General features: G+C 35.2%; 1 protein-coding gene across 1 annotated transcript in view; it reads left to right on the top strand.

Annotated features, from left to right (window-relative positions):
* Positions 1 to 26,318, top strand: part of NSD1 (nuclear receptor binding SET domain protein 1) — a 68,871-nt gene that overhangs the window by 2,111 nt on the left and 40,442 nt on the right. The window contains exon 3 of the mRNA XM_070937151.1: positions 26,180 to 26,315. Coding sequence (XP_070793252.1) covers positions 26,180 to 26,315 — 136 coding nt within the window. The remainder of the gene's footprint in view (positions 1 to 26,179; positions 26,316 to 26,318) is intronic.

Genomic DNA, 26,318 nt, shown 5'->3' with positions numbered 1-26,318 from the left:
TCCTGCTTACAGTTTCAATTATTAGTATAAATCTGGAATTTTAAAACTACTTTAAAGCCAAAATATTATTTGGATAGAACATTTATATATAGAACTAATGTCTAGAGTTCTATGTAATTTCTGAGTGTAGGTTATCTTTAAATCAATGAAAAATAAACCAGTTCTACGAACTAAAAGGTTATTCTTGCATTTCTGATTTGATTTGCAAGATTGGTAGAACTCTCTCATATAAAGGTTTCCCTGCAAGATTAATAGCAAAAATATGAAAATAAGTGTAATTTTGAGCATTTCTTTTGCACAGAACACGTTTCAAATAGTTGCTGTCAATTTTGTCTTTTTAGTGCATGTACATATGATACAACGATTTGACATAGTGTGGTACACTATACATTGTATAGTATACATGTGATGTCAACAAGTGTCACATGCCAGATAGCCATGCATATATATCAGGATAAAATAACTTGCATGAAGAAGGGGAAATATGCTATAGAAAGATTTAACTAAAAAAGTAGGTTTGAAGATTACATTTTTTTATAGGTATAAGAAGTTGATCTGTTCATGGGCTGGAGTTGATTGGGAATGACAGAGCCATGATATTGATAATATCTGGAATCAAAAGTTTACTTTTCAGGAGTAATTTTGCAAATAATTATGTTTTGCTGTGGCCCTATATTCATTGCTCTGAGTGGAAGTATTAAAGAATAAACACAGGGATTGGCTTAAGAATTTTCATTGTGGTTGGTTTGTAAAGGTTGTGCTGTGGCAGTAAATAAATAGAAAAAAGTGTGATATAAGAGTAATAGAACAATTCTGCATTTGCCCATTCAGAAGTACATTCCATGTAATTAAATGGAACCTATTTCTAGGTAAAAGAAAAGGATTGTGAACAGTTGTCTGCATGCATGCACGCACCACCTCTAAGTTTGGACATGATATGGTGGGATTTTTGAGTTTGCTTGTTACGTGAACCAGACTATTATGAGTTTTTGTGTAGATGCAAACAATGTATTTGTACCAAGTGCTGCTATAAGAATTTTTTATCTTCAACTGTAACATTGGTTACTTTACTGAAGGCTAGGTAATTCAGGGGGAAAATAGTTGCATCTAAAAACAGCAGCTAACCCAACAATATTTTTTTGCAGCAGAATTTATACTTCATTGCATGAAATGGTTATTTCAACTATTAAGTGCACATATTTATGTGAATGTATATGTATACACACACACAAACATTTTGCACAATATAAACAAGAAAAGTTCTTAAAGCAGTCCTCCAGTTGAAGCAACCTGAATTATATGAATTGAGTAATTTATTATATTTGTGGATAGGTGAAATTGATCTGACTAAAGAACCTTATTTATTGTTTTAAATAAAGCAAGCATAATCCTACAAGAGACATTCTCTCCTGTGCAAGGTCAAACAAGAATATTTCTGAAGTAGTTATTTTATGATGTTGCTACTATTTGTAACTGCTTGCATTGGCTTTTTGTTCAAGTGAAGTGCAAAGGACAAGCAATGCAAGAGTTAGTCATAGGAATATCGCTGTCCTGAATATAATTACAAGTTTCATTTCCAAATCACTTTGTGTCTAGTTTTTTTGAGTTAGAATCTGTTCTCTTAAGCCTTCTAAGTCTTGAGTGTCCATGATTGGGTCCTGTGGTGGTTATTGCAAAATAAGAGGCATATTAGATGAACATTGCTTGCTTGTGTGTGATGCTGTTAAGATAGAGAAAAGTAAGAAATCTTTTAAAAAAGAGGTTTTTGTCTTTTAGAATTCAATATTATAATTTCTCTTTTAAAATATTTTGGCTAAGATTAAATCAGACTAAAAGTATGTTAGCTTACTGGGTCAGTTTTGTGAGTTTATATATAAACAATAATAAACCAAGTAAATTCTAGGCAGTTATTAGCAATATGTAACAAACTGTAGTTTTCTCTTTCATTCAATTGAAAGTAATATTTTTGTAAGAAGAGTTAATAAGGCTTAAATTATGGTTAGTGGTGTGAGTTCTCATACTTGAAGAAAATGGAAACCTTTATAGGTATTCCTTGACTTGATTCCTTGACCACCATTTGTTTGTAACTTTTGTTAGTGACTATTTGAAGTTATGATGAGCCCTCACACTTATGACTGTCTTAGTGTCCCTGCAGTTACATTATTTCAGTCTAGATGCTTGGCAACCAGCTTACATTTACAACAGTTTTTTGGTGTCCTGGGTCATGTGATTGTCATTTGTGATCTTCCCAACAGCGTCTGACAAGTTAGTGAAGAAGCTGGCAGGGTAGGTCACAGATCACAATCATGATGTATTTTTTAACCAACAAAATTAAGTGCGGTCATGATGCTTTGCTTAATGACCACACTGCTTAACAACATATTTTCCAGTTCTAGTTATGGTCATAAGACGAGAATTACTTATAGCCTGTGACAAACTGGAAACAGGACCTTTACTTGTATGGAGCTTAGGTGAGTACAGAAGCACGTGGCCTGCAGTGTTTCAGTGGGATGCTAAAGATCGCTATTACTTCAAACCTGAACCCCTTGTAGTAAACTCATAGGTAGGTAGAACTGTTGCTTTTCTGTGTAGAATAATAGTGGATATTATTTTTTTTGCTGCAAAAAAGAAAAAATAATTTGATGGACTTGATGATTGGAAAGGGTAGATTATGGAAAGAAAGAAACTTTGATATATTCCTCCTTAGTAAGAGAGAGTAAAATACAAATATTCTTATAACTGCTGTTAAGTAGATTAAAAGCCGCTTCTTTATTATTTATTTTTCCTTCATTTCTACTTCATTTCTTTTTTTCTTTCCTATTATTTTTCTCTATTTTTCTTTAAAAATGTGTAATGTTTTTATTTGGAGGAAAATTGTCTGTCTGTCTATCTGTCTGTCTGTCTGTCTATCTATTCTATCTATCATCTAATATCAGAAATGGGGATCTGGCAAGTTCTTGTAGCTGGGGGGATCTGTAGCCTGTGCCCCTGGGAGATCCCATCTCAGGTTTCTCAAGGCAAAAATTTGACTTAGGTCATCTTTTCTGCATCTGTTTCTGTATTTACCACCACTCAAATTATGAAGGGCTTTCTAAAAATAAATTGTTTCCATTCTACCCCACATACTCTGCCCATTACTAATGAGACCTTCTGACAAACATAATGGACAGGTAAAAATAATTTTGTGGGTTCATGCTAAATATATTAATACCACACATATTAAGTTTTAGTTGTTTAAAATTAATCAGCATTATTTACAAAATATTTGTTGTAGTCATAGAAAAAATGGAATAGCCTTTTAATTAATTTAAACCAATATTATTTATTATAATGTAGACTGTTTTTTAAAATGTGATTCTAGGACCCCTGAGTGTCCCCCTAAGACCTCTTAAGGGTCTGCAAAATAAAATTTGCCAACCTATTTTGAAAAATAATATCTGAGGAAGCATCTTGTCCCAATTTCATCAACCCATTGCATCAGGTCAGGCAAGAAGGTATGTTACCGGCCCAATTGGTTAGAGAATTTTGACTGGCAGGAACTAGATAACTTTTCTGCCATTACCATTGTCCTATAAAATATCTTGCCTCCAGAGGTGAGATTGTACCCAGCTCTTTTGGCCTTCCAGAAGGGTATAAAGACCTGGATTTGCCAACTGGGACGGGGATTGAAGAGTCAGCGATGACCCTGAGATTGGTTGGTGGTTTGTTTCCATTCAGGTTTTCAATTAAGTCTCTTTTACATAGTTTTATGGTTTGTATCTGTAAATAATCCAGAGTCACTTGGGTAGTGAGATGGGCAGTATCTAAATTTGATAAATTAATAATGCAATATTAAAATTCCATCAAACAATCATAAGAAGTGGCAGTGTGACAGCAAATGTGTCAGTTTTAATTTTTAATATGATAAATAAAGATAAAAGTAACCCATACAAACAAAAGCTCTTTTGGGAATCAGCCATAAATTTTAGAAGGGTCCTGAGAGCACAAACCATAAGAAACACTGATACAATAGTTTTGCATCATTGATTGTATATAATAAAGTAGTTTGCCCATAATATCAATATAGAGGAAGAATGTTTCAGGTAGTCTGGCCTATCTGTGAAAGTGAGAGTTTTTACTCGAAGAGAAATAAATCTACCTATTAAACGCTCCCTTGTCTTTGCTCTGGGGTCCTTCCTGATGTGTTGGATTAAAAGGATCCTCTGCCCCTTTGCTGTCCAAAGGTGTCAGTCCTAGATTCTGGTGTATTTTTTTAAAAAAATAAATTTTATTCATATAATTCAATTAAAATTTGACACAGTGTGACCATCCTGGCGTTATCTCCACCATGTACAGTAAAATATAAAGCAAATATCATATATACTCATCATACATTACTGATAATATACAATTATTCTGCCCATATACTCCAGTGGTGGGTTGCTACCAGTTTGCCCTGGATTGGGCAAATCGGTAGCGACAGCAGCGGGAGGCTCCTCCCACCCACGCGCAGAAGCGTCATGGGTGGATGGAGTGAACCGGTAGCAAACTAAATTGAAACCCACTACTGATATACTCATTTATATTTACAGATATTACATCACATTTCAGATTTACAAACCCTGATTATTTCCTGTTCCAACTCCCACCTCTCAGTTCCAATCACTGGTAAAATCTATTCCATATATCATGATATTCTGTCTCTCCTTTATTTTTTAATTCTAATGTCAATCTAGCCAATTCTGCGCAAACCAATATTTTCTTTATTATCTCCCTTTCTAAAGGTATATTTTCACTTTTCCATTGTTGGGTGTATACCATTCTTGCTGCTGTTATAATGTGTAATATTAAATATGTTGATGCTTTACCATAGCCCTCTGTTGTGATTCCTAATAAGAATAGTTCTTGTGTATTCTTATAGTGGCCTGAGAGCCTTTTAAGAATGAAATGTTTTTTTTAAAAGAGGTAGTAACTAGGTGAAGAAACTGGCCATGTTCCCCAAGACCAAATTAAACAGAGCAAACCCTAGTGAAGCTCCTCCACCCATTACTGGAGGACTCTTCTTGGGCAGTCAGCTTCTTTTTGTTATTGCAAAGTGCAATAACACAACCCCCCACCCCTTCTCATCTTTATGGCTTAGGAAATGATGGAATCACAGAAAAGAGGCAGTACTTAAACTTGACTTTCTGGCAGACTGGTGGTTTTCCCAAGAAATGTGTTGGATCTTGGTTCCCATAATTCTCGGCCAGACTGGTATTAGGTTGTGAATTAAGTCTAATGCATCTGGAGAGGTTCTTGGGAGGATTTGCTCTTCCTGTGGAAGTTTGCGAAAACTAACTTGTATCTTAGGGGGCTTGATACTGTATACTACTGTGTAACCTTCAGAGAGATTATCTTCATTGTTTTCAGAGAAGAACAATGTATCTTCATAGCAGTATTCCTTATGACAGATTGAACAATCCAGGCTGGGCCTGGAAAACATAATGAATTTAGGGATTGATCCAGAATGTTCCTTTCATGGAGACTTCTGCTGAAAATAATGGGGGCGGCAATTTCTGCCCCCCCCAGGCTCCAGTGGCAGCAAAAATTTCAGTTCTGAAACATTTCTAGTTCTCCATAGCTGTGTTTTAAGAGTCATTGGGTTTTCTGGAGATACTAAAATGGAAAAAAAATTCTTTTACCTCTCCCCATATACTTTAGATCAGGGGTGTCAAACTCGTGTCATCATGGCATCATCACATGATGTATCGTGACCTTTTTCCCTTCGCTAAACTGGGTGTGGGCATGGCTAGTGCGTGACGCATTTGGCCTGTGAGTTTGACACCCCTGCTTTAGATTATTCCATAAATGAGATACAAGAGGCTCTCTATTTTATGGTTGTACACAAACTGCTTAACAACTTTGTTCATTGTGTTTCTGTTCAGAAGTAAGTAAAATGGCTTTTTAAGTTCATAAGACATGTATTTAATTCCTCCATTTTCAGTGGCTATTTTTAGTTTGCTTATCACAATTAATTTGTGGAAAATCATAAAAATAGGTGAAGTGAGGCATCTATTAAACATTATGTTGTTTCTTATATCTTGGTCTGTAAATGACCTTTCTATCAGTCAATAATAATTTTTGCTAAATGAGGATGAGAAGACGTGGTAGTTGGGTCAATTAAGAAAGTTAAAGATTTGTATCAAAATATCACTTTAGATGCACTGAGCTGAGGATCATTTCAACCAGTTAGTTTTTGATTAGAAGACTAGGGTATAGGTTACTACAAATGTTCATTTGAGAGTAACCAGACAAAAGTATTGATAGCAGGCATGGTCTTCTGCTTCACATAAGTATCATAAAACATCTATGATATGGACAATATATATTCATGCACAGTTTTTGGACAAGTCCATGAATATACAACACACACAATGTTTGCTAGAGGTAGCCAAATGTTTATATTCAGAAAAATACAGGGTATTTCTTGGTGCTTTTTTGGGGGGGGGAGCACAGTACTTTTGGTCATAGGGCATTTAATAATTGGAATATATATATATATATATATCAATTTTCTTACTTCTTCGTAGGGTTTATGTGTGTTTTTCTTCTAGCCAGGTTTTCCCTACGTAGCCAAGGTTTTTTTGTAGCTCCAGCTCAGTAGAATCACATCTACTCGGTTCTGGGCTTTTTTCCTTTCTAACACCTAGCAAGCTCTAACTGCTAGGTGGGAGACCTAAATAGATCCATTTCTAGCTCGTTAGCTGTCATCAGTAGGCCACACCCATATCCTCCCTGTAAAGGTACAGTATCAATTTTCTTACTTCTTCGTAGGGTTTATGTGTGTTTTTCTTCTAGCCAGGTTTTCCCTACGTAGCCAAGGTTTTTTTGTAGCTCCAGCTACAAAAAATTCCGGCTAGAAGAAAAACACACATAAACCCTACGAAGAAGTAAGAAAATTGATACTGTACCTTTACAGGGAGGATATGGGTGTGGCCTACTGATGACAGCTAACGAGCTAGAAATGGATCTATTTAGGTCTCCCACCTAGCAGTTAGAGCTTGCTAGGTGTTAGAAAGGAAAAAAGCCCAGAACCGAGTAGATGTGATTCTCAAAAAACCTTGGCTACGTAGGGAAAACCTGGCTAGAAGAAAAACATACATACATACATACATACATACATACATACATACATACATATATATATATATATATATATATCTTTGGGGATTATGGTGACTATTAAGATAAAACTATTTCTGACAGAACTCAAGTTATACTTGGACAAGGTTGGCTGTACTGAAATATTGCTTCCTTTCTCATATTCACATAAGCAATATGTTTCAATAAAGTAGCTCCTACACAAAATTCAGTAAAGTATAATTTTTTTCAGAGAGTGGTTGAAGCACCAGCCTAGAAACTGGGAGACCATAATTTCTAGTCTCCCCTCAACCAGCTGGGTCTTTCAGCAATGGTAAATCACCCCTGAAAGATGGTGCCAAGAAAATTGCAGGAACCTTTCTAGGTAGTCACTAGGAGTTAAGACTGACTCAAAGGTACCAAATAATCATTTTCTTTGTGCTTTAAATGGGATCTATAATTAGTGTAAGTCAGATTTAATTGTGTGCTTACAGAAAGAAGTAGTTCATTGTTTAACAGGCCAAATACTCCAAAGAATATTGACCAGTGGATGAGTGCAGCCAGGTTAACATATGGATTAGATTGTGAATTAAACTTGGATTGAATATTAGTAGTTCTTGATTTATTACCGTAATTGTGACAGGAATGACAGTCATAAGTCTTTGCGGTCATAAGTTGAGATATCATATGACTGGATTCAAAGTTGTTTGTTTGTTTGTTTGTTTGTTTATTTATTGGATTTGTATGCCGCCTTTCTCCCAAAGGACTCAGGACGGCTCACAACAATAAGAAACAGAGAATACAAAAGTTAAAAGATAAATTAAAACAGAATATCCAATAAATAAGGTTAAACGGAATACCAATTCAAATTTAAGATTTAAGAATTTAAAAAGCTACAAAATCAGTTTAGAGTCAACCCAGGCCCACCCATTGGAAGAGCCAGGTCTTCAAGGCCCAGCGGAAGGTTCGGAGGTCGGGGATTATCCAGAGCTCCAGGGGTAACGTATTCCAGAGGGTAGGGGCTCCCACAGAGAAGGCTCTCCCCCTAGGGGTCACCAGTCGACATTGTCTAGCCGAAGGTACCCTGAGGAGGCCATCTCTGTGGGAGCGAACCGAGCGATGGAAAGCTACCAGTGGCAGTTATGACTTTTCTCCTCAACTATCATATAGCATTGAACTAAAGGATACCTAATTGTAGTAAGATATTGTTCCTAATTGTTCCTAATATAGAAAATGTGTTTAATGTATATTTCTATTTTTTTGTCAAAACAAGAACAAATATTTAATGTTCTCCTTTTTTCTTGTCATACATTTTACATTGTTGCAAGCTTTCTAAAACTATGGGGAACAAAAACTAGTAACATCTCTTAGTGACCTGGAATAATTTTTTTTCTATTGTTACCTATTAGTATTGGAATGTTTACTGAGAAAAATTCTAGCCCAGGAGATTACCTAATGTACACTAAATGACAAAATTAATTGCATTTTTTCTTCTGTTACTAAGGCCAGAATGAATGAATTAATTTGAAGACAAAAGGTTGCTTTTCACTGCTTTTGGAAACCAGGTAGTGTCAGCCCTGGTTAGTATTTGAATTGGAGACCACAGGGAAATTTTAGGCTTTTAGCCTAGATTAGGATATTGAAAAAAATACCCTGGAAGAAGGCAGCAGGCACTCACTTCTGTATGGTTGCTAACAAAACAGTATGTATATTGATTAGGAGTCAAACTCAATTTGAAAGAAGAATTTACATGTAAATGAGGTAGTACTTAAGGAAACAGTAGTTTAAATGTTATGTATTTTCCTTTCTAAAACTTCCTTTGAATATCATAATGCTTTTTCTTCAAAACTAATTAAACGTGAGGGAAGCTGCTGGCAATTTTATGCTTTCTTCAATCTCATTGCCATCTTCTTTTACTTCAGCTTTCCTTATGATCTTTACTTTCTATTTTACCTTTTCGAAGAAGTCAGATCTGCTTTCTTGTAGATGATGATGATGATGATGATGATGATGATGATGATGGTCTTCTATTCTGACCCATTTTCCAATTTTTTTTCAGATACAATCATAGAGTATGGAAGTGGCTGTTCCATGCATTGGCAAAACCGATATAGACAACATTTCTCAGGTCCCGACACATAATTCTGTAGACATAAGTGTCTACATAAGTAAAATAGGAAAAAAGGGATTGGGGACTCCTCGTGACAAAGAATGGGGTCATTTTTTTCCCAGCAGTGATACTTCCTTTATCAGTAGGAAAATATGTTATAGTATCACAGAGAAATTATGACATTTTTTTCACAAATGAAAAGGAATTTGCTGACATAAATTGGAGACTATACTGCATTTAACTAATGGAAATCCATTTTTATTCTCTATTTTAGTAAGAGTCTATGCTGTTAAAAAAGGATAAAAACATCCACTTGACTTACAACAACAAATACAATGTGTGAGGGGAAAGAGCATTTTAGTGCATTATAGCAGGGGTCTCCAACCTTGGCAACTTTAAGCCTGGCGGACTTCAACTCCCAGAATTCCCCAGCCAGGCTTAAAGTTGACAAGGTCAGAGACCCTGCATTATAGTCAAAAGAGAAAGAAAGCCGGAGAATGTGATATTAGGAAGAAAGTACTCTTAGGTATGCAGTATGGAGTAATTGCCTGGTTTCCATTTTGTAATAAGGATTTTTTTAAAAATCAGAAAATATTGTAATAGTAGATTCCACTGACTTTGAGAAATCTTAGAGATCTTATTCTCTTATAAACGTTAGTTGTGGCTAATGCTGCAGCAAGAAATTTGAGAGCACAAATAATGGCTATACAATGCATAGCCATTACACATTGTACAATGTATGTTTAGTATACTGAGGAGCTAATATCAAAGTTATTGGTATGACTAATAAATGCCGCTACTTATTAAATAGATTTATATGGCCACCCAACTCACACTCAATGACTCCAGCTGGCACACAATGTTAAAAATCAATATAAACCCCCCCCAAAACAACATCCCTGCACCCAGCACTGAGAAACCTGATCATACAAGCCACTTAATTGACTCTGAATCATCCTGGAGTCCTCAGGGCCTTCCAAAGAAGTATCAAGGAGGGGGCCAACCTTCTTTCTGAGGGAATGATATTCCAAGGGAGGGAGCCATTGCAGGGAAGGCCCTACTTCTAGGTCCCATCGGGTATATTTCCTTAGTAGACGGGACCAGCAACATACGCTGCCTTCCCACTCTGGTGGGTTGGGTAAATATATCCAGGGAAAGGGAAATATTTACAGGAATATTTAATTTTTTTACACAGAAAAATGAAATTCGATATGAACATGGCTTTTTTTCATCTATTTCTGTTATTAATCATGGTGTATAGCTAATCTGGCAGCATTATTTATATATTGATCCTACCAGTTGTGTCTATTACAGCAGTAAGCACTAATTATTTTGGGGTACATTTTTTAAAAATCAAGACATAATTCATATTGTTGGTTGGAGCTTGACCTTGAAACTTTTCCTCTTTTTTAAATGTACTGTTGGAAGAGAAAATACACAGAGAAAGTACAGTTGTTTAATATATACATCAATTCTCCTCAGACTGGTGGACTACAAATCTACAATCCACGTCTTGCCAGGGCTTGTAAGGACACTACACAAGATAGCAATATGCAATAGGACAGTGATGGTGCGCCTTTTAGGCACAGAGTGCCCAAACTGGAAGGTGCATGTGGGTGCCAGAGCACCAGAAACCCGATGACCAGCTGGCTGAGACGGTCCCCACAGAGAGGGCTCTGTGTGCCACAGGTTTGCCATCACGGCAATAGGATAACACAGCACTATATAGGAAATTTATAACAAAAAGAGTGTTCCTATACACTGATAATATTACATGTATCAATTTGTAAGTGACAGTATTTTGGGATATAAAAATATTAGAATTTTGAAGTGTCTTGCAGGCTCAGGGGATAATTCAGAAAATAAATTTGTTAGCCTTTTTTGTCCAATGTCTTTTTAAAAATCTTTTTCTCCATTCCAAGGTACTGAAGTTTTTAAGACATTTTCCTTTTATTTTTCATCTAAATTCTAAGAAAATTCTAGTATTTCTGTAGAAAAATATGAAGTCTTTTCCAAGGCAGTGGAAAATAGAAATAGTATTTATAATGAAACTTCAACTTCTGTCTGAACTTCTCTCTCTTGTTTTGGTGATAAAGACTCTTGAGTTTGATTCCCATAAACAAATCTACCTTTATGTGTGTAGATAATTTCTGGTATTTCTGCTGAACAACCATAAAATGTTGGGTTTTTTTTAAAAAAAGCATTAATTGAGCTAATGTATAGATTCTAAACCAGGTGCTGCACAATTAATTTTTGAATCCCTATATGTAGCTATGTCATCTTGCACAGCACTGTGGCAACTGGGGGAATAAGAACTATGCTAAGATTCTTTATATGGGTTAAGTTGGGTACAGCTGCATATTTTATATTCCGTTTTGTTAGTACTGAATGCTAACTTTTTCTCTCTCTGCAGTGAGAAGAACTTTTATTGTGCCTATAGCTTTTAAAACATCATTATGGGGTGGGAACTCCTGCTAAATTTATTGTTAGATTAATCTTGGAATTAGAATCACTAGTAGGCATGTTAAATAATGAATGGAGTTGAAAAAAGAAAGGTCCTAAATTTATAAAAGGAGAACCACAAATCATTACTACATTACTATATTATTAATGTTTGAAACAAGTTTTCCGTTTCCTGTTTTCTCATTTGGGTTGTTTAAATTTAATTATGAGTTAGCCCAAAATCTTAAATTCTTTGCTCTTTGGAAACAATGTGTTGCACAAATATGGCAACATATAGTTTTTCTTTTATAAAGGAACATATTTTATACAGTGTTTAATTTTATTGTAATTTAGTTTAACCTTAAATCAGTTGTAGTTTTTGCCTCTCTCTTCTTCCCTTTCTCATTCTGGCCTCTCTACATTCCACTCAAAAATTAAATGTGGTACTCCATCCAACAAAATACAGCATTATCACATCGTACTATGTCTGAACCATGTTGTTATAGGAAAATAAAATTAAAATACATTTTCGAGGTAAATAAAATTCCATAATAACAATGAAGCAAAGCCATTGGGGGTTTGAAACAAAATATCCTCTGGCAAGACAATGTCATACCATTCTTTACTTTTATAATGCTGATAACAGTTGATCCCCAAAGTCTAGCAAATGAGACAATGAAGAAAATAGTCCAGATTAGATTAAAATTGTTTTGACTTCTTTGAACTTTTGAAATAACAGAGTTGCTCACAATATAAATCAAATTAACATGAATTTAATGCAAGCCAGGGTTCTTATAAAAAAGATAAGAGAACTACAGCCGCCTACTCTTGTGAAGGGTCACAGAAGGTAAAATACTGCTATGTTTTCCATTCTTATCTTTTGAGAAGAATGATAGGGGATATCCTAAAATAAGTAGGACATTTAAAATTTTGTTCTGTATGTAAGGGCATTTTGCATCCTGTAAGATAGATAGATAGATAGATAGATAGATAGATAGATAGATAGATAGATAGATAGATAGATAGATAGGCTTTTTTATACATCCCTGTTATAGTCAGTGGGGCTTTGGAGAATCAAATCTAAATCTACATACTTTGTCTCTCTATTCTACTAGTATATATTTGTTACGTTAACGGATCTATTTATTTGTCACTTTCTATCCCACTTTCATTGTGCCCCTCATTTCCTAACATTGTTAAATATAATGTTTCAGTGTTTATAGATAAAAGGGAATGGCATTAGAACATGTAAATTAACGAGGTGGCCTTTTGAATATGTAGATTGTCTGTTTTCTAGAACTTGTTTGTGATGATAAGAATATCATTGCTGAAATGCGTCTAACCAGTCTGCTTAGTAACCAGTATGTTCTCTTTGGAAATTGTCTTAATGACCAGTATGTTCCATTTGGAGATGTTCTGTCTGTACCCAATAGACTTCGGTCTGCTACTTTCTCCTTTCTTGATTGTTTTCTTTCTTTTTCCTTTGTGCAGGACTTTGATATGCTTCAGAGGTGTATTGGATAAAGCTATAGTATGAATATTTATGGTTGTTTTATGTGTTTGCCAAATTGTAACTTCATACTTAGTACTCCTACTTATTTAAATGCACTGCTGACTACTAATATTGGCCTGGATCCTAAATAATGCTTAGTCAGTGGCAGCTTCTTCTCAGATGGTTATCAGATTGGCTGCAAACATCTAGATGACCATCAGGTGGCAAGAGTGGTTTAGATCAGGGCTGTCAAACTCTCGTCCCGCTGGTCGGATGCATCATGTGCTGGCCACGCCCATGCACAGTTTAGTGAAGGGGAAAAGGCCTGATACATCATGTGACGCCACTATGACAACGCATGTTTGACACCTCTGGTTTAGAACTTTTTTTTACTACAATCTAATGATCATCTGGAGTTATTGTTTCCCATATCTAGTTCTCAACCTCTCTGTACATGCATAAAAATGTGTCCATATGCACTTTGCTCATGTCATACTTTCTTCAGTATTATTAACTGCTTTCTCAAAGAATGTTTGTTAGCAGTATGAGTTGAATTTTTATCACCAGTGAAATCTGGATTATAAGAAAATTACACATTTCTTTAGGATGAATATCTCTTCGCTGTTCGGACCCCTTTTATTTCCATAGCCTTGAAAATATCAAGTAACAGAATTTAAGTTTGGAAGATATCTTTATGAATTATTCAAGTGGGTACAGTTTATCCTTGCTTCTTAGAGCAAAATAATAGGGAGGGTAGCATGCAAGTTCAGAATAGAGATTGAGCTAATGTCAGCACTTTGCCTGTCAAATGGGTAGGTTTGAGGTACTTTTATAGGATATGGGGATGAGAGTCGAGAAGCCAGAGGCTTGGTTGGATGAAGTACTGTCCCACTTGGAGTATTCCTCCTAGCAAAAAAAGGAGCCATGTTTGCCAGTCATCCCTTTCAGGACTGAGCCCAGTACCATCTCTTTCATTGTCCGGATGAGTTCTCTAATCCGTAAAAAATCTTTTTCAGAGCCACAGAGGCTCTAAGTTAATCCAAAACCCTATCAAGCCCTTGCTTTTTTTCAGCTTGCTAACAAAATTGCCCACTGAATTAAAAGCTGATTAAAAATGATCCTGGTCCAATCTATAGAGTTAACATTTGAACAATTTAAAACATTATAGAAGTGCTACTATTGCAGAAGGAACTGTTTTTGTGGCCATACTCCCATTTTTAAAAAACACAATTAAATATCCTTTCAGCCACATTAATAAACATAACCAGAAAGGGGGTGCCATTGTGACCATTGAATGCCAAATCAGTTCAATAGGAAACTACAAAGTGTAATATTTCCTCTCCTTTCTAATGAGTAAGAAAATCAGTCAATGAGAAAAAAAGAGAAAGCTGCAGAAATAATATTCCCTGTAGATAACACACACAGTGTTAATTTATGCAAACATGAATAATTCTGGTGCTTTCAACAAGCTCAGCGGAGCTGAAAATAAATTTAAAGTACATTATGAAAAGGCACTTATTGGACATGTGCAATAATTATAGCTATGGATAGGTGGATTATATAAAAAAAGGTTTGGCTAGGCTTGATTTGTTAGTTTCTGCCATGTGCATATTTTAATCTTGTATTAATGTCAAAATTTATCTAGTTTTTTATTTCATACAGGAGAATTCAAAACATACTAGGTACCTATATTGATTTTTAAGTGAATATATTTTCAAATGTGTAGGTGAGATTAATTGTAAGTTGAATATATAATTGAGCTTGTAGGGTAGTATGTATATTAAATTCAGGCATATATACTGTAGATAGCTAATTCTCAACTGATATAATTGCTATAGGGAATTACATTTTGGATGATTGCTTCTGCAGTAAAATCTGTAGATATTTGGCGTTTTGAAATGCTTTCACCATCATTAAGCACCGTTTAAATTCAATTCAAACAATAAATATTACATATATATATATTGTCAGAAAAACCCATTTCCGGTATATTAAATATGGGCCTTTGATGGGAAGTGGGATAGATATAGTTTAAATAATGAAATCATGTTCAGAAAACTCACTTCCTATACTTCTGTGGACATTCTCTAGATAAACAGCAGAAACCTTTCAAATCCTTTTGAAACTTCTGCAGAATCTTAATGTTCAAGACAAGGGGACAGTATTCTGACTCAGTGGTCCCCAATCTTTCTGGCTCCATGGACCAGCAGCAGCAGTGGCGGTGGCAGCGGGAGGGGAGGGGATAGCTTTGCATGCACAACCTAGCTCGTGCGCATGCAGAAATGAATCTTTGCTTGTTTGCCCGTTACTTGTGCAATACGGTTCCCAATGGGCCACAGATTGGTACCAGTCTGGTCCAGGGGCTGGGGACCTCTGTTCCAACTGAAATATGTCTTTCCATAAAGAATGAGTTAGGATGCATTCTTTTGAAAGAAATTCATTTTAGACAATTCAGTAACACATAGTGAAGAATTGCTTCCACAAGAGATATGGCAGATGTGTCCTCCAAAAAGTTGATGCTGTTGTTGTGAAGGTCATACATCCATGGATTTTGCAAGCATAGAAGGCATTTCCATCAGGACTATTTGCAGCTGCTTTGTTTCACCATTAGCCCTGCTGGAAGAGCCTATGCATGCAGAAATATATCCACTTGGCAGTGGAAGGCCTTCACAGCAGCTGTACCAAATTGTTGGGAAACTCTGATTATTTGGACACTTGAAGAGATGCTTTGTTCAAAATGCTATGTAAAAAAAATACATGATTTATACAATACTCATGGATAGTGTTTACTGGAATCCAAACTGGCTTAATCCGAATGGAAATAACTTTTTATCCTGAAACCCTCATTAGCAGATGCATCGCCAGATTTTTGGTTCACATTGTCCATTACCTCCAGCTGGGGACTCTGTAGGTGACATGGCTATGTGGCATCTTTCCACAGAGGAAGGAGGCATCCTCATTACCTATCTGCTATACAATTTGTGGAACAAAAGTACAGTATGCTCAGATTATTTCAGTGGCACAGCCAGCAATGACCCACATATGGCTGGCCTAGAGATGCGCTTTGAAGTTTCTTAGGCCACTGTTTTGGAGCCCTAAGTTGGAGGTTCTGCAACCAGGGTTATAATTTTTTAGGTGGAATTTACATACTAGGAATCTGATGTGATTGGTGCTGAGTTATAGTGAACTTCTGTCAAACTTTTGACAGAGTTTGCATGCAGTTATTAACTGATAGTAGTTTAAAAAGAATCCCCCCCCAAACTTCTCATTACTCTAAAACTGCATTTCTTTAAAGGAATATTGATTGCTCATGATTTATGTATTGAGAATTGGTCTATGAATTTTTTACATTGGTTGGCTTGCTTTTCTTCATAAAGAAGATAGAAGAACAAGAGAGATAGAAAAAGGAAAATATTGTGAAAAACTGTCATAAAGAAGCACTTACCGGTAGTAATATAATGATACAATGCATTGAAATTTTGGGTTTTTTGAATAATTTTTTGTGCTATCAAAGGAATATTATATTTATACAAATTATTACAATTCATTTTTTAAAATCATAGTTGAACCTAGAATATCCTTTTCTTGAATGCAAGTATGTATGGGGAATGCATCTTCCATACAATGGGAGAGACAAGTAGTTTCCATAGTGCAAAATAATTTCAGATTTGTATATTTCCACTTCAGAAAAGGTGATAAATTGTGATTCTTATTATATTTCAGAGTCAGTATGATGTTTTTGAGATGAAAAATCTTGATGGGAGGAAAGTTATTTGAAAAGAGAAGTAGGAAAAGGAAAAGGATTTTCTGAGCCCTTCCAATGTTTCCAAATTTATTATTTCTCATGCCTAGGGAAAGAAATAAGGTTTGTCCCTATATTCTTCAACTTATTTTCAGTTTTTAAGACCATCATTTGAAGTATAGCTAAAAAATTTTCTTGAAAAATTAGTGATTGTATCTATATTCTTTAATATTACTTGTCTCAGGCTTATTAGGAGGTTACCCTGTAAATAGTAGAACTTTAATTGGTTATCAGCTGAATGAATTCTATAAACTTTTTTACAACATGTCTTTAAGTCTTCTGAGGCCACAAATTACATAAAGATGCTGCAGAAGAATGTTCTTGTTTATAGATAGGTGCAGAGATCAGCAAATTATTTATAGAGATTTGCATAGTTAGATTCTGTTCAAAAATTGCATCTAACAAAGGAAGTTTGCTGTGTATTATGTTATTTATGTGGTTCATTTACTCTGGAATTTGAAGTGAGGCCATAATTAATACATTTTCAATCTTGGCTTAGTAATTATAGTCATATTTATGTCCAATATCAGTGGCCCCCAACCTCTTGGGCACCAGGGACCAGTTCCTTGGACAGGTTTTTCCACGGACCAGAGGGGACATGGTTTTCTGTGCTGCCTGCATCCCGCGGATGGGGCTTTGCTTGTTTGGACGAACCGGTTTCTGGCATGACACGGACCAGTGCCAGTCCACGGACTGAGAATTGGGGGGCCCCATTCTATATAATAACTGCTATAAAATTCCAAGTAACATTTAGCTTGGGAAGGCATAGAAGAGAAAACTATTCTCCTATGGTAAGTCAAAATTTACAAGAACTATAATCTCATATGAACAAGCAAGCCTATTGGTACACATTGTTTAATTGCTCCCCCTTAGCTTTTCTTGGCATTTGATGCCTCTAGCCAACTTGGGAGAACTAAAAAATGTCAGAGGAAACAACAGATAAGCAATCAAGAAGATGACTAATTGGAAATTAAGTGTATAGTTCTTTGTCAAGAATTGAAATAGGATCTGGCAGTATTTATAGGCTGTTAAGGTCATCAAGAAGCAATGAATAACACAGTTCAAGTATGATGAAATTTAAGATAGGGGATAATCCTACACTTTCACAAATCCAAAATAATTACAGCAATAGACTCTCATTCTCTATTGAATAAAAGAGATAACAACAGAGTTAATCAGATTCAAAAGATATAGAGATAAGAGAAGGACCTTTAACCAATTGTTTTGTGTTGCGGGTAGATGTTTAGCTACTACCATTGGGAACTGTATCTTGGTTGTTAAACAAAGAAGTCACTAAGTGAAACAGCAACTGTGCCTATGACCTTACTTCAGCTTTCCTTTGCTTTACAGACCTGTGAAGGTCATAAATGCAAAGATTGGTTGTAAAGTTCCTTTTTTCATTATAGCCATAACTCCAAACAGTTGCTGAACAAGTACTGTTTGTACTCAATAGAACAAACCAGAGGAAATGGTCAGTGAAATGCAATCTTTTGGATTAGTGTAATTTCTTACTTAGTGGTTCTTGCAATCACTAAGAAATGTTAAAATTGATAAAGGTTTTTGCCCCCTGTGAAAATCATATATTTATGATTTTAAAAGGAAAATAATAATGGGTAGATAAAATAATAATTAGATATTTTGCATAAGCGTCCACTTGAGGCTAGCTATTTAAGTAGGAACACCTGTTTTGAATTGTTTGTATTTCTAATTAAAACTCAAGTACTATAATTCAATTGGTTGAGGAAGAACTATTATGTAAAGAAATTCTATTAAATATTCCAAATTTTAGCTATTCATTAACTATTTCCAATGGTATGCTGGGTTACAACTCCCCAGCCAGCATAATCATTTAGCAAACAAAGATGATAAGAGTTGTTGGCCAGTGCTGGCTAGTAGAATGTTCGAATTAGCCATCATTTCTGAATCCCAAGCAATTTGTATCTTTGGAGATAGCATGCTTTGTCTTCTACAAGATTAGAGAAGAAATGAGTGTGCAGTAATGTTGACTCAGAATTAGCTCCATTAAAATTCATTGTTTACTCTTAGCCTTGTTTACCCTTAGCCAATAGAATTGCAGCTCAATACTCACATGATCTTCATATTAGAATAGGATGAGCAGATACAAAAAAAGTTTGGGCTTCATTTATTCTTTGCAAATTTAATCTTCTGAAATTTCCTCTATACAACTGTTAAAGAAGAAACCTAGTTCTCCTTTACCTATAATTTAGCTACCTGAATATAAGTAATTTCTGTGAGGGATACGAGTTCTAATTTTTCTACTTGACAGAATGGCTGAATTTAGATGTCTCACTAAGCCATTATATGACCATTATATTTTCAAGCTATGATTAAAACAAGCCACAACTCGATATAAAGTAACAAGTCATAGTGACCTGGTTCACAAAATGCTGAGAGGGAATGGCTGTGTTTTTGGCTTGTGCCCCTGAGAATTCTGAAAGCATATTGTGGATCATGTCATAAAATTTGACTTTGTAATAAAAGATAGTTTATTCAAGAATGGCTGCTCCACTGGCTCTGTTAATCATAAATATTTGTTTATTACATAATAAACTGATGAAGTTATTCTTGATGATTTATGTTGTTAGATGCATATACATTTATCATAGTGTTCCTTTTTGGGATAAGTCATGCACAAAAAATAAGTGAGAAATAGTGAACAAAAGACATTAAAACATTAGATTAAACAGTGACATTAGAATTTAAAAATGGAAGTATAGCTAAATCCTGTTTATACTGGCTCCACTATCTATATTTCTCCAAAACTTTCTATCTTTATATCATCGCTTTGAGGTCTCTTCAACTGGAACCCAGAACATAATGGTGTAGGCAGTGCTGATTATGCCTCAGTATGCCCATATAACACCTCCGCTTCAGGAACTGCATTGGTTGCCTGTTTGTTTCCAAGTAAATAATTCAAAGTGCTGGTTGCTACCTTTAAAAACCTACATGGCACAGGGCTCAGTTACTGGAAGGACCACTTGCCTCCCATAGAATCTACCCAGCTGATCCGATCTGGCAGGGTTGGCACACTCCAAGTTCCTTTCATTAAACAATGCAATCTATCAGGACTCTAGAAGCATGCCTTCTTGATAATGCCAGACCTCTGGAATGGGGTATTCCCCAAGATTTGAAAGGCCTCCACCCTACTGCTGTTTCAGAGGACCCAAAAAAAACCCTGGCTCTTGATCCAGACTTTTAGTGGGTGTGACTGAAGACTCCCTTCTTCTTTTTTCCCATTTGGGTTTATCATCTCTGCCAACTTTACTCTTTTTTCTGTGTAGTTTTCTTAACTTAAATGTACTTAATGTTTAAAATGATCAGAGTTGTTGAGAGTTGGGCAGCTTTTGAATTTAATATATTATTATTGTTGGTCATATAGTCAGCCCGATGTTTAGACTGGATTTGGCATTTTTACCACCTATTGAGTCCTTCCCAAAGGCCTATGATAGTTAAATGTTGTTTCATGATGTTAAAGGTATCATCTCAGGATGTAAGCTGTTTGAAGTAAAGCTTACTTTTGATGATGATATTCTCACTTGGTGATCAGTGGTGCTGCAGTTGTTTTGGGATTGCACCCAAGGTGCCTATTACTGTTCGGTACTATCTTTGCATTCTTTTCCAATAGAGTTGTTTTACCTCTATTTGCAGTTCTTTGTATTTTGTTATTTTTCCAATGGTTTCTCTTCTATTTTGCTGTTTTCAGTTACTGTAGCATCCACCATCCAGACTTTTTTTGTGTGTTTCTTAACTGTTATTAATTCTGGGGTGTTAACATGGCAGTGTGCTTATCTGTTTGAATTCTAAAGTCCAAGAACACTTTAGCTTCTTCATTTTCTTTTATTTTCTCTACTTTGTGGTTCTACTGGTTCTTGATAAATGGTGATTCTTGCAGATACTCCAGTGCAGCATTGTTGGTACTTTGTCATACCATTGTCTGTGTGATCTTACAGCATCTAACTAGCTGGTCCATTGTTTCTTCAGCTTCTTTGCAGAGGTGGCATTTGCTGTCTGTGGCTATCTTCTCTATTCTGGCTTTGCCTGCATTTGTTCTTAAGGCTTGGTCTTGTGCAGCCAGAATTAGCTCCTCTGCATTCTGTTATTAAACTAAACCTACAATCCACTATGATCTATATTCTACAGTACTACAGGTAGTGCTCAACTTACAACAGTTCATTTAGTGACTGTTCAAAGTTACAATGGCACTGAGAAAAAATGATTTATGACCATTTTTTACACTTATGACCATTGCAGCATCCCCATGATCACGTCATCAAAATTTGGGTGCTAGACAACTGACTCATATTTATGATAGCTACAGTGTCCCAAGGTCATGTAATCAATCCCCTTTTGCAACCTTCTGGCAAGCAAAATCAATGGGGAAGCCAGATTCACTTAAACACTATGTTACTAACTTAACAATTGCAGTGATTCACTTAACAACTGTGGCAAGAAAGGTCGTAAAATGGGGCAAAACTCACTTAACTAATATCTCACTTAGCAACAGAAATTTTGGGATCAATTGTGGTTGTAAGTCGAGGATTAACTGTTGTAGTATGTAGTAGTATGTTGTAGATCTATATTATTGCATTTTCCTAATACTATACTAAACTAAACCTACATCCACATCCTAGTCAACATATCTTTAATATCATCACAAGCGTTCCTTATATTTTTCCAAGGGAATGTCACACATCATTATCTTAATCCATGCTCAATGTTGAACTATTCACTACGCATTCCTTACATTTCCTTGCATTATTTACTTATTTGGTAGGTTTATATCCCATCTCATTTTATAACTCACTTTATAGCTCTAAATTCACCCTGTGAAGTTCTATGGCTATTTCTATTACTTGCATCTGGATCTCCCCAATTCTCATCCTGCATTTTAGCCATTGCCCACTGTAATTTTCTAAGAATGCCTACAAGTAGCTTTATATATCCTGGGGGTATTCTTGGAAATAATTGTGAAAATAAAGCTGGACTGTTTTCTGTTTCTGCATTGTGCCGTGCCAGATTCCTAATCACTTTTTTAATTAAAAGAATCTTTTAAAAATGAGTGGAACTTAGAGCCTGTTGAATCCTAAGAGAGATATTTGTAGATACATTGTTGCTTATTGAGATTGCATTGCACGTTTGAAGAACCTTATATTAAATTATGCATTATGAATTTTAAAACACAATAGATATGTTCACATATAGCACCAAGTCAAAATAGGCAAGTACCGTCAATCGTATATGACAAAGTCTAATTATCTCATATGTATGTATGAATGTATGCATGTATGTATACACACACACATACACATATATGTGTGTATATGTGTGCGCGCACACCAAAAGCAAACATATTCCTGGAAATATTGTATGCATAATTATGCAAACATTGCTATTTCATAAATACTTGAAATCAAGATTTGTAACAATGGTCTCTTGAATAAACCATGTTAGGTGAATTTGCTCATGAAGCTAATCTATAATGGCAAGGTTATGCAAAGCCATGATAGAGTTGACTTTGTTTTACTTAGCATATTATGAGAATCTTTGCAAACTAGGCCATTATGGATTGTTCAGTGTTCATGGGGTAAAGTCATTTTTTTTAGCTTTATATATGAATTTTCCTGCATCTGGTCTCACGTGGAATATACTGTATAGTTTTTAGGAATGGGTATATGAAACCTAGAGAGAACAGAAATCCAGACAGCTGCACAAAGGATATGGTGCAGAAATAAATGTGGTGGGAGTCATAGGAAAACTTGCAATTCATCTACATGGGACAGATCCTACTTCTATAAAGAATTAATTTTATTATTATTAATTTTTGTGTCTAAGAGAATTCAGACTTACATTTAGTTTCTGTGGTGCTATTGTATGCAAATACAATCTAAGTACAGAAAGTTTGATGTTGAAATAACATTTTATCAGGCTGTTTGATTTAAAATAATCTTTCAAAGGAATTAAGTATTGATCTACATGATAAAGCCCAAAAAGGTCTTTCTCAAGACATATTTTATCTTATTCCTGACATATGCTATATCTTATGCCTGATTTTGCTTTAAGATCTTAGTTCTTAAATTTTTAATTCTTTTGCACAAATGTATCAGATCATATTAGCATACATTAGCTCAAATGTGTTATACCTGCTATAGTCATTCCTTAGTTGATATTTCCTGTTCCAAAATTTTCCTGTGTTCCATTAGGAATATCCAACGTTTGTAATTTTTCTCTTTTCTGTCCTACTAAGCAAGAGCAGAGACTGCTTTTTCTTGTTGTCCAAAAGTTTATAAAACTGTGCATTGGGGGCGGACGGTAACTCTATATTTACATAATCCTAACAATGGAGTCAAATGAACATCCTTAGATGTTCATATAAATGAACATCCTTAGATGAACACCCTAGAGGAAATGTCTAGAATTGAAAGCAACAATCTTCCTTTGATACGCCAGTAGGAACAAGAAGATTGCCAGTAATGCTTGTGAACTTGTAAACAATAATTAAAATGTATGTACATGCTGACAGAGGTTGCATAATATGCCAACGTCGGTGAATTATTTTTCTAATACTTTTCAACAAATAAATTAACTCCAGACTAGCAATTACTATGCTATGCTAGGATTCCCCAGTAAAAAAAAAAAAAAATCCTTATGTTGAAACAATTATATATAAGCCTGCTTATAAACACACCGTTTTTCCCCCAAAATAAGTCCCTGTCTTATATTTTTTTGAACCCCGAAATAAGCGCTTGGCCTTATTTTCAGGGAGGACTTATTATTTTGGGGCACATGGAGGAAATGGCAGGGACTGGCTGCACATGCATTTAAATAGTTTTGGGTTGGGCTTATTTTCAGTGGGGGCTTATTTTAGGGGAAACAGAGTAGAAAATATATCATGTAAGGCAAAAGTGAAGACGTCTCTTTCTCCAGATATTGATCAGTGGCATCTTCTGGTTGCTAGAGTCAACCTTGACCATTGGTGAGGGATTCTGATACTCTAATTCTTCATTCTGGAAGCCACAATAGCTTCCCATGCTTACTGCAAACAGGATATACGGTCTCATTTTCTAATTCAGATTTTGCTTATTTATTTGAAGCACAAATTCTTTTCAAACTTAAGATAATTTTTTTTTTAGATTCCAATCTCTGCTTTATGGTTATATTTTTATTAAGCCTTTAGAAATATTTTGATCTCTTCCATGGCACGCAAGATTTCAAAATTGGAGAAGGAAAGAAGAAGAAGGCAAAAAGTTTGAAGTCAATGTCTGCAGATGAAGTCTAGTTAGAGGCAGAGGCTGCACATAATACTGTGCTGATACGGTTAATATAAAATGGCTTCTGAGGTTTCTGGAATTAAGAAGAAATAAACAAATAGATTATTCCTGAAAATAGGAAGTCTGATTGTATAGAAATCAGTTTATTCTTATGCAAAGAAACAAATGTTTCTTAGTAGTAGAAAACAGAAGGAGGGAGTAGTAGTGGACAGTGTTGTGGTAATAAAATTGGACCCTGGGAGTAATTTTACCTAGTAGGTACAGGGACTTCTTGCTATTTTTGTTATTATTATTTTACATTCATTGATCACCCAACTCCAATGGACTCTTGGTTTATACCTCTTCAGAGAATGTAGCATTGTTCCTGTTTCAGATGGCATAACATTCCTTTTTCCCCTATATAATTTATCTGCAATTATGCAGATGACTACCATTAAAAATATTAATTATAGTTTAGAAATCTATATGAGTAGCTAATCATGGTCTCATGGTAATATCCTGGAATGATGATTAAAGTTCAAAGTTTATTATTTGCAGCCCAAGATCAAACCCAGGAAAAAGACCCAATCCCACAATAAATATAATAATAATAATAATAATAATAATAATAATAATAATAATAATAATAATAATAATAATAAATGTATGTATCTTGCAACTTTCTTAAGTTTGTTTAAAAGTGGGCACCCAAAAGAAGGATAATGGTATTCTGGTCACAGTGACAATATTAAATGGATAGCAACTGGGAAAAGTAAGTAAGTTCAGTTGCCAGTGGGACATTTTAATAGCACATGTGAAATAGATTTTATCTCCATGACTGAGTAGAAACAAGCATGGCTTTTGTATGGGATAATTATTTCTACCAGTTGTTGCCATAATAGGTAATATACCAATTGGGCCAGTGTAAAGGAGGGTAGTATAGAATACTGGGGGAAAAAATCCAGGGACAGTCCAGGGAGGGGAGGAAATTATGTTATAAAAGAGGTTGCATATCTAGATTGAGCATCTAATTTAACAGAAAAACACCACCACTAATTTAGTAGGTTAAGATGGAAGATGTTGAGATTACTGAACAGTGCAATCGTGCACATCTTCTCAGAAGCAAATAACATTGGATTCATTAGTCTTTGGATGGTGATATAAGGCTAAAATGATAAAAAAAAATTATATCAGCACTATCAGCCTTCAGCAGGATGGGCAACATACAAATTTAATAAATAAATGTATTTCTTTCCTGTGTTGCACTTATGTTGAATTTAATGTATTGAATGCCTGTGAATTCTTCATAGCAACACCCTTAGTTTTCCAAAGGAAAATGTCGTTGATCATGGTATGTTTAAGTGGAAAAAAATTATGCTTGGGTAGATTATTTTGGATGTCTGCCATTTTGCTACCTCTTTTTACAATACTGTTGTGGCAAATTTTTAATACTTGAGCTGTGTTCTGGTTTGTGTGTGCTGTGATCTGTGGAGTGGGAAAGCCATACTACCATAAAAAAGCAGATTCTGGATTCCAGTTCTTCTTCCTTTCATGCTAATAAAAATTGTTTTTCTAACACTGTTTTATTTGCCTTAAGGAAGATGCTACTAATAGAGCCCTAACAAGGTACAAAGCATCTCCGTGATTAAATATTTTGTACTAGTAATATAAATTCGTTTCCCCATTTTTATTGGCAATATCATGGTTAAGACCAGAGCTCTTTCCTTTCAGAAGAGAGCAGAAATACTAGTTAGGATTTGTTCACAGATTTTAAAGTTGATAGATGTATGATTTATAAATGTTCAAAACATTAACTTTATACAAAATTTTGTAATTAGGTTTGCCTTGAAGTGAAATACTCTTTTGACTATTTTAATTTCCAATTCATATGGTGCACTTTTACAGTGAGGAAGGATGAGAACTAATTCAGCAACTGATTTATTGTGATTTCTTGTTTTACTTCAAAGGGTCGAACCAAGAAGAAACCTGCTCCAGTGAAATATGAAGCTGGAGATCTTGTATGGGCCAAATTGAACAGACGTCCGTGGTGGCCCTGTAAAGTTTGTCATGATCCTGTATTAGATACTCATTCAAAAATGAAAGGTA

The sequence above is a fragment of the Pituophis catenifer genome, unplaced genomic scaffold (assembly GCF_029215685.1).
Source record: "Pituophis catenifer annectens isolate HBS135680 unplaced genomic scaffold, rPitCat1.0.hap2 SCAF_2, whole genome shotgun sequence".
NCBI classification, from domain to species: Eukaryota; Metazoa; Chordata; class Lepidosauria; order Squamata; family Colubridae; genus Pituophis; species Pituophis catenifer.
This window is presented reverse-complemented; position numbering and strand designations above follow the sequence as displayed.